The sequence below is a fragment of the Pristiophorus japonicus genome, chromosome 13, assembly GCF_044704955.1.
Source record: "Pristiophorus japonicus isolate sPriJap1 chromosome 13, sPriJap1.hap1, whole genome shotgun sequence".
In the NCBI taxonomy this organism is placed as follows: Eukaryota; Metazoa; Chordata; class Chondrichthyes; family Pristiophoridae; genus Pristiophorus; species Pristiophorus japonicus.
The window spans coordinates 163,454,172-163,466,463 of record NC_091989.1 but is presented as its reverse complement, the minus strand read 5'-3'; the positions used below and the strand labels follow the sequence as shown (position 1 = coordinate 163,466,463).

General features: G+C 44.6%; 1 protein-coding gene across 3 annotated transcripts in view; it reads right to left on the bottom strand.

Moving 5' to 3' along the window:
* Positions 1-12,292, bottom strand: part of cmip (c-Maf inducing protein) — a 241,759-nt gene that overhangs the window by 47,891 nt on the left and 181,576 nt on the right. For all 3 annotated transcript variants that reach the window (XM_070898229.1, XM_070898230.1, XM_070898231.1), the window contains exons 8-10: positions 7,749-7,852; positions 7,304-7,408; positions 4,730-5,119 (exon numbers count right to left, since the gene is read on the bottom strand). In XM_070898229.1, coding sequence (XP_070754330.1) covers positions 4,730-5,119; positions 7,304-7,408; positions 7,749-7,852 — 599 coding nt within the window. The remainder of the gene's footprint in view (positions 1-4,729; positions 5,120-7,303; positions 7,409-7,748; positions 7,853-12,292) is intronic.

Here is a 12,292-nt window from a genome sequence, read left to right as displayed (position 1 = left end):
CCACTTTGGTGGCAAAAACAGGAAGGCAGAATATTATCTGAATGGTGACAGGTTAGGACAAAAGGAGGTGCAATGAGACCTGGGTGTCATGGTACATCTGTCATTGAAAGTTGGCATGCAGGTACAGCAGGCGGTGAAGGCGGCAAATGGCATGTTGGCCTTCATAGCGAGAGGATTTGAGTATAGGAGCAGGGAGGTCTTACCGCAGTTGTACAGGGCCTTGGTGAGGCCACACCTTGAATATTGTGTACAGTTTTGGTCTCCTGATCTGAGGAAGGACATTCTTGCTGTTGAGGGAGTGCAGCGATTCCCAGGATGGCAGGACTGACATATGAAGAAAGACTGGATCGACTAGGTTTATATTCACTGGAATTTAGAAGAATAAGAGGGGATCTCATAGAAACATATAAAATTCTGATGGGATTGGACAGGTTAGATGCAGGAAGAATGTTCCCAATGTTGGGGAAGTCCAGAACCAGGGGTCACAGTCTAAGGATAAGGGGTAAGCCATTTAGCACCGAGATGAGGAGAAACTTCTTCACTCAGAGAATTGTGAACCTGTGGAATTCCCTACCACAGAAAGTTGTTGAGGTCAGTTTGTTAGATATATTCAAAAGGGAGTTAGATGTGGCCCTTACGGCTAAAGGGATCAAGGGGTTTGGAGAGAAAGCAAGAGATGGGTTCTGAGGTGAATGATCAGCCATGATCATATTGAATGGTGGTGCAGGCTCGAAGGGCCGAATGGCCTACTCCTGCACCTATTTTCTATGTTTCTATGACAGCCTCATCGCCCAAACATATTGCAGGACACACACTGACACATTTCTGTCTCTCTTGCAGGAGAAGTTGACGCAGACATCCCTAACCGGAGGCAGCAGGAACTAACTGGAAGGGGTGAGACACACCTGCATGTTCTAACCCCTATGTTGGAAACACTGCTGGCCAATATAGTAAGAGCCATTGATCAGCGGGCGGACCTGAATCCATTGAAGATGATGATATCCTTATACCTAATCCTCCTTCTCACATCCCATTTCCCCCTCATCCCACAATCTCTACTGACCGAGAAGCTGCAGATGGTGTAAGCTTGCATTTCATATTTTGCTCTCTCCCCTCACCACAACCTTACCCTTGTGCCTTTTTCCTTTTAGATACCCAAGAAGTGAAACCAGGCCAGGCAGTGGAGGAAGACTAAGAAGGGAAGACACACTGTCACTTGATTTCACACTAGCAGCCATCAGTTCAGATACTGATGGTGCGTATCTTATAGGTTAGCATAGAGGCAGGATCTGCATGTGGTGAGAAACTGGGCACAAGTGAGCTGCAGCCCGAGGAGGGGGCATTGATAGCACAGCTGTCAGCTCACCTGAACACAAGGTCGCACACGAGTTCTGCTGCAGAGGATTCAGATGAGGACTTCAATGGACCAGTCTACTGTAGGAGGCTGATAGGTGTACACCACAAAATGCTTGGTGCATTGGGTAGCCTGCATTCAATGACAAGGAGCATGGAGGAGTCTGGCACCAACTTGGCACAGGGCTTTGCGCAGAGCTTGGGCCTATTCTTTCCAGCGTGGAGCACTGGCCAACTCCATTCGCACACTTGTGGACCCAACCTTGATGCAGTATCAGATGGCCGATGTTCCAGCACCCATTGCCACAAGTAGCTTCCATCAAAAGTCCGAGTGCTGCAGTGGAAGCTCAGACTAATGTCATTCAAGGTCAGCTTGTTGTCCAAGCAAGCTCAGACTGCTGCCATCGTGGCTGTGAATACCAATTTTGCAGTGTATCACAGCAGTCCAGCAATCCGTCCTCCAACAGGCTGCTGAGTCACCACCCCGGGGGAGTGGCAGTGGTTCCATGGAGCATGAGCCTGCTGTCCTCTCTCACAATGACAGCATTCGTGATCCCACCCCTGCCACTCCGTATTGCCTGTCAGCCAGCCAGCCCCGACTGCTGCCGCCCATGCCGAGATGGTGCAATCTGAAGTCGGGCCTTCTAGGCCCAGAGCTGCTCAAGGTTGTCCTGCAAGGACATTGCCGTCTCCCCCACTGAAAGTCAACAGCCTTCCACCAGCCATGCTGCAGCTACTGGGGTAGCACTTCTTGGGAGTACTAGGAGAGGCAACGGATAATGGAAGGCAGGCACTAAGGGAATGCACAGGGTCATTAAGTTTAAGTTTGTTTGTGATATGGCATGATTTAATTGATAAACTTTTTTGCAATGTTTATTTTGTGCTGGCTTTTAATTTTGCATTATGGCCAAGAGGATGATGTGAGGAAAGGTGAGGAGTGTGGGACTGTTGAGGAATGAGGATTTGAGGTTGAGGTTACTGGTATCGCACTTGAATTAGCTCTTTACATACAGCCCGGATAGAAAAGGGCTGTCTAAGTTACAGCCTCCATTCCTCTTCCTCCTTTTCTGCCTCCTCCTCATTCTCCTCTTCCTCCTCCTCTCTCTTTTAGCAACTTGTCCTGCTCTGTCTGGCCTCTGCTAATTTCCCAGTCATGCTTGATTCCAAGAAGAAGACCGACTAGTGCACCCATGTCTGGGAGCAACTGGTCAGAATAAATCACCCAGTAACTAGCCTGTAATTAGTTGCTGATCCCTTTAAATAGCGCTGGTAGGGAATCCTTCAACTCTTTTTGGGGAGTACAAAATAACATTAGATCGAGTGCCCCCCTAGGGAATCCTTCATGCTGCTTGACGCGTGTTCAGCTGTGCGAGGTTAAGAGGCTGGAGTGGGAGCTCCAAAATGGCAGCGCTGTTGCACGCTGATTGACGTCATGATCTGCCTGCTCTGCATACTTCCAGTGGATGTTAAATGCATATGTGCTAACCCCTTTACCAAGATGGCATCCGACGCACTTCGTGTCAGAAGTGGGCGCGCGTGCACCGGACACTATTCTGGGCCCCTAAGGTAACGCGTAGCACCCAAAATTTCTCGCACAAGCTAACATATTAAAAGATATTAAATCCAAAACAATATTGGACAGAAAGCTGTGGGTGAAGTTTAAGGATAAGCACTAATCCATGGCCAAAATTAAACTGTATTTAAACTACAGTGGTTTGGTAGAACAGTGCCAGAGTTTATACATTTGGAACTGAGACAACTATTCCAGTGGGAGGGAAAGATTTTTTTTGTGTAATTTGGGCTCACCGTTACACGACCATCATTTTTTAACCACCTTGTCTGCAAACAAAACACTGGTGTACCACAATCCTTGAGAAGCACATTGCTTGTTTGCTAAAGCCTCAGCTGCAGAGACATATTCTAACTGAGCACGTGGGCGACTTTTACAGATTGTTCCACTAACATATATTAACAGATGGAACTTATTCAGCAAAAGTAAATTGATCTGTTCGGATTTCTATCAAATTATAAGATCCTCTGAGAACATGACTGTCAGCGTCTTGAGTTATATAGGTTGCTAAAGGTAAAACAATAATTCCATTGAATCAAACATGCATGCAATCAAATACCTTCCAACATATATTTAATTATGTTGTCAGTTGCCATTTTTAACTTTCCTATATTAGAGGAGCGCTTCCGAATCCAAATTTGGACATATATAATATATTAGAAGAAGCATTTGTTGCTTCTCATAAGTGCATTGGGTAGAAACCAATAGAAATCATTTTAGGAATATATACATATTCGGCTAAACTTTCACCTTCATTTTTGGCGGATTTTCGGCGATTTTCTTAAGTGATGATCTTACAGACAACACTGATTCTTAAAAATAATAGGCTAGATTTTCCTCTATGGGTGTGCGCTGAGTGCCTGACAGACACAGCCTACTGAACAGGAGACAGCTGCATGTACTTTTCATCCTCCTGGTCACTTGTCTGGCTCGGGCCACAGATCTTGTGGAAATTCGAGGGCAGCTGCAGGACTTTCAGCATTGCAACTACTCCTGGCTACTGAGATCAGGACCTTCTGGTGACGGCAGCTGCCAGAAGCCCACAGAATGCATGAAATAGTCCATGGAGGGGACCAGTTAAATAAGAAGTGATTACTGTCTCCACGTCTTTGCCCTGCCCAAAGAATGCTGCACACCGAGTCATTTGGGGGCTCAGGGAAAGGCCACTGCATCAAAGCTCGTCAGGCACTCAGACAACAAAAACAGATTATCTGGTCACTTTCACAATGCTGTTTGTGGGAGCTTGCTGTGCGCAAATTGGATGCTGCATTTCCCACATTGCAACAATGACTACACTCCAAAAATACTTTATTGGCTGTAAAGTGCTTTGAGACGTCCGGTGGTTGTGAAAGGTGCTATATAAATGTAAGTCTTTTTTTCTTTCTCTTCTGATGGGACACCTAAGGGAGTGAAGGGTTTTGGGGAGCGGGCAGGGAAGTGGAGTTGAGGCCAAGGTCAGATCAGCCATGCTCTTATTGAATGGCGGAGCAGGCTCGAGGGGCCAAATGGCCTACTCCTGCTCCTATTTCTTATGTATGTTCTAATGAGTATACCTGGAAAAGAATGAGTTGGGGGGGGACCCTTCCATCTCATTGTAACGCCAATGCTAGGTCTATGTCTACTAGCCTTATGTGTCCTATTAAAGCCACCGGAAATCCTAGTGCAGCACAACGTGACCGGGTCATCGTTCCATTTTCATCTTTCTTGGGAAGAGGAGCATCTCCCTGAATATGTATCGCAAACCCTCCTCAGCTAATGCTATTCCTTGACTTAGTGTCGACATGGTTTCGGAGCGGATCTACTTACAGCATTTTGAGGATTTCCACGTAGCAGCCGAGGACCCGCTCAGCCTGTGGGCTCAGTTCAATGACCATGGTGCTGCAGGTGGGGCTGACCAGCAAACAGTCAATCAGGCTGGGCTCACTGTCACTGTTGCTGCTGCTGCTGCTGCTGCTGCTGTTACTACTACTGCTGGTGCTCCCTTTCAGTTTCTGATTGACCATGTTGCTCCTTTCCAATTCCACGTGGATCTCGGTTGAGTTCACAATGATGGATTTCATCCTGGCGTCAGTCGTGACCTCCTGCGACACAAGGTCAGGACTGTTGTGCAGCAGCCGGAGTGGCAGGTTCGGCTTCCGATCGCACTGTTGCTGACAACCATTGCGTATTTCCTTCAGGCTGGGGGAGTTGTCACGGCTACAGAAGAACACAGATAATTGTATGGACTGTTAAAATGAGGAGAGAACTTAAAAAAGTATAATCATTTAATGAAATATATAATTAGCTATTTAGTTACATCTTCACCACAAAATTCTGTATGAGTAACCAATGCCAGAAATATGTGCAGATTTATTTATCTAAAGCATGACATGATCATATTTTCAAACCATTTTTAGTCCTCTTTTCAGATATTTTTTATTTATTAGTGATGGGCTAACAATTCCATCAATCCTCTCCAATCTGTTCTACTGTATTCAGTAACTAGTGCACTTTCAGAGCCAGTACTGTTGAAAAATATTTGTAAACCGGCAGAGCAATGCAGGTTAGGAGTACTTGGTACGCAATGGTGTCGGCTCACAGAACAGATCTGCAGCCACGATTTGTATATTGTTGCTTCTGGTACATGAAACATCTGCCCGAGTACCTTCCATGCGTCATATATTTCATCACTTTTTAAACCCTCTTTACTACAAGGCTGCTTATACAACAACAACTTGTGTTTACATAGTGCCTTTAACGTAGTCAAACGTCCCAAGGTGCTTCACAGGCGTGTTATGAGACAAAACAAATACATTTGACACCGAGCCACATAAGAAGAAATTACGGCAGAGCTTGGTCAAAGAGGTAGGTTTTACGGAGCATCTTAGAGGAGGAAAGAGAGGTAGAGAGGCAGAGAGGTTTAGGGAGGGAGTTCCAGAGCTTAGAGGCCAAGCAGCTGAAGGCACGGTCACCAATGGTTGAGCAGTTCTAATCAAGGATGCTCAGGAGGGCAGAATTTGAGGAGCACAGACATCTCTGGGGGGGGGGGGGGGGGGGGTGGTTGTGGGGCTGAAGGAGATTACAGTGATAGTGAGGTCATGGAGGGATTTGTAAGCAAGGATGAGAATTTTGAAATCGAGGCGTTGCTTAACTGGGAGCCAATGTAGGTCAGCAAGCACAGGGGTGATGGGTGAGCGGGACTTGGTGCGAGTTAGGACACGGGCTGCTGAGTTTTGGATAACCTCAAGTTTACGTAGGGTAAATACCTTGCACTGATTTTCTGACTGTTGGAATGCTTGGGTTGCAGATTCCTCCTTAACTTGAGAGGATTATGTTTCTCTGTCAATCAGTCACACTAACCAGCAGACACTCACTTTGGATTTTCAATATCTGATGCAGATGCACATTCTGCTCTATAGTTTTGAGGATTGAAGAGCATTTGTTATACTCTGAAGAAGTGCAGTCTTCATCAAGAGATATCTGGCAAATGGTTTCCTATTTAGGGAAGTCTGAAGAAAGGTCATCAACCTGCAATGGTAACTCTGTTTCTCTCTCCACAGATGCCGCTGACCTGCTCTGAGTATTTCCAATATTTTCTTTTTATTTCAGATTCCCAACATCCGCAGTATTTTGCTTTTGTATTGGGGAAGTTGAATCATGGAATCATTTTATAATTTTTTTAATTTGTTCATATGATGTGGGCATCTCTGGCAAGGCCAGCATTTATTGCCCATCCCTAATTGCCCATGAGAAGGTGGTGGTGAGCTGCGTTCTTGAAGCGCTGCAGTCCTGTTAAGGAGGGACTGCCAAGATTTTGACCCAGCGTCAATGAAGGAACAGCAATATACTTCCAAGTCAGGATGGTGTGTGACTTGGAGGGGAACGTGGAGGTGATGGTGTTCCCAGGCACCTGCTGCCCTTGTCCTTCTAGGTGGTAGAGGTCGCAGGTGTGAGAGGTGCTACCACAGAAGCCTTGGTGAGTTGCTGCAGTGCATCTTGTAGATGGTACACACTGCAGCCACGATACACTGGTGGTGGAGGGAGTGAATGTTTAAGGTGGTAGATGGGGTGCCAATCAAGCAGGCTGCATTGCCCCGGATAATAATGAAGATGTCATTCAAATTTGGGAAAACATTTTAAGATCATCTTCAAGTCATTGCATTTCATGTTTGAAAAAGTAGATATATGTTTGCCGAATAATTTTCATGGAGACATTGACCGTTTAAGAAAAATCTTTCGCAACACAAATAGGTATTCATGCCTCGCATGCTACTACACTGAGGAAGGTGGAGATCAGAAGCCACTTCACAGTCTAGTCAGTCTGATGAGACAGTGCATCATTATTCAATTCATCCATTTGTGTATCAAAACATTAAATAAACATCAGACTTTTGTACAAACCTGTTAATAAACTCTTCATAACAAGAATAGATGGCAGCTAAGCAGACAGCTACAAGGTTTGGTAGGACCCTTGGATGGGGACATTGGCCAGTTGGACCATGCATACTGTAACATAAAATAAGTGAAACCACATTTAGATAAAGGCAGTTTATATGCTAGAAATTTAAAATATAACTAAATAATGTGCTATTATACCATCTACAAGATGCACTATGCCTAGAACTATACAATTTAAGATTTCATATAAAATGAATTAATATATATATATATATATATACATACAATTGGATATTTAATACTCTGATCTATTAATTTGGAAAGAAGTTTACTTTACTCGAAACTAAATTATATTGCATCAACCTTTACTACGAACCCTTATTGTTCTAAATATATGGGTCATAATGTTAATCTAAGTTAAGCAGGAAGAATGTAAAATTACAGCTACCTGTGAATGAATTTCTTCACCACCTCCATTCCAGCATTCAGCTCATTCAAAGCAAGAATATATTCCTGAGTGAAAAGTCTCAATCGAGGACACTTGCCAAAATCCTGAGGGGAAAAAAGGATAAAACATTGTTTGATTCATCAATGTCTAGTGTCACTGGGCCATCTTTTACAGGCACCAAACACCACGACAAGGCCAGGTTGGCAGAGTAACACCCCAGGCTGTGCGTCAGAGCACTGCAAAACATATCACCATCTGTCACAAGATCTAAGGCACCAAAGCAGTAAAACATAAATGATTTAATATCAAGTCCCTGCTTGAATAATCGGTCTTATAAATTTAATTAAAAAAATAACTTAGCAGTTCTTTTAAAATTTGGCTTTATTGACCTGATCTCTCTGATCAACACCGTCAGGACCACCAATTGGAATCAGGATACAAAGCAGCTGGGGATTCCCATCAAGTCGAGCAACCAAATAGCCTACTCCTGCTCCTATTTCTTATGTTCTTATGTTTTTAGGTCATAGAACCTATATTATAGTAAACTATGTACATATATTTTTAATCATAATGAATCCAGTTACTGAAAAATGGGTTTTGCAGATGAAAAATATTAATGCCAGTGTTTCTTTCAGTTTATACATTCATCTTTTTCTTCGTTGCCTTGGTGGTTTAGCAGGCAATGACAATGGCACTGGCTGGTGTAGTACTAAGCCATACAGACTAGGTCCCAGGTCCCAGTCTCAATTTATGGTTATCTCAGTCAGGTCAGAAATGAGGATGTTACAATTGGGCTCAATGCCCCCTCTGGAGAGGGCAATGAAAAATCTGCTGGGGTTTCTGCACCTGATTTCTATCCAATGACCTCCAGTGTGCAAGTGTGTTACATTGGATGAGAACAGGATAGGGCTTGTTTGTGCATGGTCAAATAGTTCGCTGACACTAACTGTCCAGACTGACACATGAGGAACAGCCACTTACTTGTGCAATGTACTAGAGGGTGCATAGCGACCAGGGAACCATATCCCAGAACCTCAGCACCTTCAGCAGAAGAGGAGAGAAAACTGACCGAGCTATTTTTACAGCACACAGCTGCTTTCGTTATGCAAGACCAAAGAAAGGGTTTGCAACAAATGCCAGGAAAAAAAGATCCAGTTTTTTTTAAACAGTGGAAGCCAACCAACCACATTGTACAGCATGACTGGGCTAACAGTAGACTCACACACTTGAGTTGATTTTTATGAACAATCTTGGCAGAAAGGGCACCATCGTTATAAGTATTGTTTGAAAAGATATTCAGGTTTTGTCTGACAATATAGGCAAAATGCCATCCACAATGTATTGCTTCTCAACTCCCAGTGGAGTTCAAAATATATTAACCAGCATTTTCTTCTTCAATTGAAAGAGTTAGCCTAAAATAATGTACCACATAACTCATGGGAAATCAATTGCATTCATTATAAAAATATTTGCAGTAAAATTAAGCCAAAATGTTCCTTAGTTTGTTAATATTTAATGATTATATCTCTAATGGTTCTGAAGTTCTTACAGATTGCTGTTACTGGTGGCCATTAATCAAATCAGTGTTGCTTTCGCCGAATGGTTCTTGGAACGTGATCTCTGCATCAATGAATCCTATACTGATTATTCTCAAATTATGAGATAGAGTTCATTCTTGTGCTAACATTGTAGAAAACTCGTAGAAGACAATGATACAAAAATATCTACAACTTGTCAGCTCCCTGTTGCAGCAAGCTGCTCTTTGCCTATTTTTCCTGAGCCAAAAACTTTGGAGTAAACTTGGTTGGATGAAACCATTTGGCCATTCATCAATTTTAAGATGGTGTTTACTGTTGCTAAGTAGGAACTCCTCCAGTGCTTAAATTTTGCATCAATATACACTATAGCTCACAGAATATAATTACAGAGCAAACAAGAGATGAGCTTTTTGCATGTCTTCTAACACAGTTAAAAAATATATTTTTAACATAACAGAGATACCCATCAGTAAAATGGTAACTCTGAAACTAAACTAGCCAACATCTGATTGCCATGTCAAAGGATTCTGTTAGTCAACAGTACAGTGAGGTTTGCCATCATTCCAATGCCCATGGACAGCCTCAGAGCTCGAGTCAGCATCCGGAAGGCTCAAATTCAGATGCCACCTTCAATGAACATTAAAACTTGATGTCCGTCAATGAGCAAGTTTCATTATGGTTAATACATGGAGTATATTTGAGTGGCAAAGTGGTTTATCATTGACCATTGAAAATTAGGATGGAAAAAATGATAAGAATTCACCCAGCCCTGCCTTCGAGCAATACACCTCCTGAGTTTTGCCAATAATAGAACACAAATAAAGACGATAAGGAAGACCGTGCGGCCTATCCACACACTTCTCCTTCAACTGCAGGAAGAAGCCAGACAGAGTATTGCGGACTTCAAGGTGAATTAAATACATAAATCAAAGGATTTATCCTGTCAGTCCTCAAGGAAGTGTGCAATTAATTTGTGTCATCTTAGTCAATTTATTTACTACAATTAACAGATCAGGAGAACTTGTGCTCCATACTAAATCAAGGCTCACAACAGGAATAAAAAATCTGTTCTAATAACTGACACCTCATCTTAATGCATTTTGTTTGCACATGACAATCAAGCTTGAAGCTTAAAAATACAGGTGTCAAATTAGGCGCAGCTCTGCGAGCCACGCCTGATTTCCACGCTCAAAACCACGCCGAAAACTTATCTTGGTATTCTCCCCTCCCTCAGGTCGATCCAGTTCCTCGGCACGGCGCAGCACAAGCTGTGGGGAGCGGAGCCAGGTCCCTGCGTTGAAAACAGTGTCGGGATCTCTGCACATGCATGCTACAGTGAGTGCGCATGTGCAGTAGCTCCAGGCACCCGAGGCTGTGTGGGAGGGGCCCGAAGCACGACGCCCCTAGCCCTGGCCGAATGGGCTCACTGGGGCGGTGAAGATCGGACTGCACCTCCCTCCTCCAGCTCCTACTATGGCTGTGGCTCCGGCTTCCCTCCTCCTGTTCAGCTCCCACTCCCTCTGGCTCTCTTCCCCGCCACCCCCCCCCCACCCAGCTCCCGCTCCGCTGCCTGCCGCTCCCGCCCCCCCGCCAATTCCTGCTCTGCTGCCAGCTGCTTCCCCCCCCCCCCCCCGCCAGCTCCCGCTCCGCTCCCGCGCCCCTCCCCCTTCAGCTCCGGCCACTCCCTCTTCCTTCGGCGGGGCCCGCCCGTCCAGCATCTTGCTAGGGGAGGGCCCCGCCCGAAGTCTTCGGCCTGGCTTCCTCATGTCGGCCGGGCCCGTTCAGCCTCCCCCCTCTCTTCTCCTCCAGCCGCCCCTCCCCACTCCCTCCCTCTCCTCTCCTCTCCTCCCGCCGCCCCTCCCCCTCCCTCCCTCTCCTCTCCCCCCCCCCTCCCTCTCCTCTCCCCTCTCCCCTCGCTGTCAGAAACAGATAGACACTGACAGACAGAGAGAGAGAGACACACACTGACAGACAGAGAGAGAGAGAGAGAGAGACACACTGGGGGAGCCCCGTCCCAGCGCGTTGTTGGAGGGCTCCCGGTGCTGCAGTCGATGAGTAGAAACTTGAATTTTTTTTAATTGATTTTTTCATTTTTTACATTTTTTTTGATTGATTTATTGGTTGATTTATTGATCATTTATTATTGATGATGGCTCTTTATTTGTAAAAGTGATGGAAGTTTACAAACATGAAACACCTTTCCCCCTCCCCTCCCACACCCCCTCCCCCCCTCATTCCCTATGCCTGATTTGTAACCTACGCCTGATTTTCTAAGTGTAGACAAGGTTTTTCTGAGCGTACAAAAATCTACACTTACTCCATTCCAAGTTAGTTTGGAGTAAGTTTTCACTGCCTAAACTTTCAAAACAGGCGTAAGTGGCCGGACACGCCCCCTTTTGGAAAAAAAATCTGTTCCAAAATGAAACTGTTCTAACTGACTAGAACTGGAGCAAACTAAATGCCGAGAATTGCAATTTCTAAGATATTCCATTCTAAACCAGTTGCTCCAAAAAAATAGGAGCAACTCAGGCCGAAACTTGACCCCATAAATTCAGTAGAAGTAAAAGTCACTTCTGCCTCTCGTGGACATCAGTGCCAAATAAAACTGGCTTTGATTGGGAAACCTCAGCTCTAGTATGCCTGAATTAAATAATGCGAAATCTGAAACTCTTTTGAAGCTGGGATCAACAGTTAGATGATCTCAATAGTACCTGGGATTACCATGGGTTCACATCATAGATCGATTTGTTGCAAAAAGAAACTACTCTATTCATCTGTTGTAATGAGGATTTGGAGCTTTGAACTTTGGCAAAGTACCAATTTATCTGTTCATATTTCAGGTTTAAACCTTTCATTCAGTGGGATCTCGGCCAGCTATAATCTCTTCCCAACAGCTGTAATCTTCAGTCTCACACAGGCCCTGATTTCTATCTCTTGCTGGCAATGGGTTCAAGCATCTAGATGACCAAAAATGATGGCCAGGGGTTTGAAGTTTTGTTGAACTGA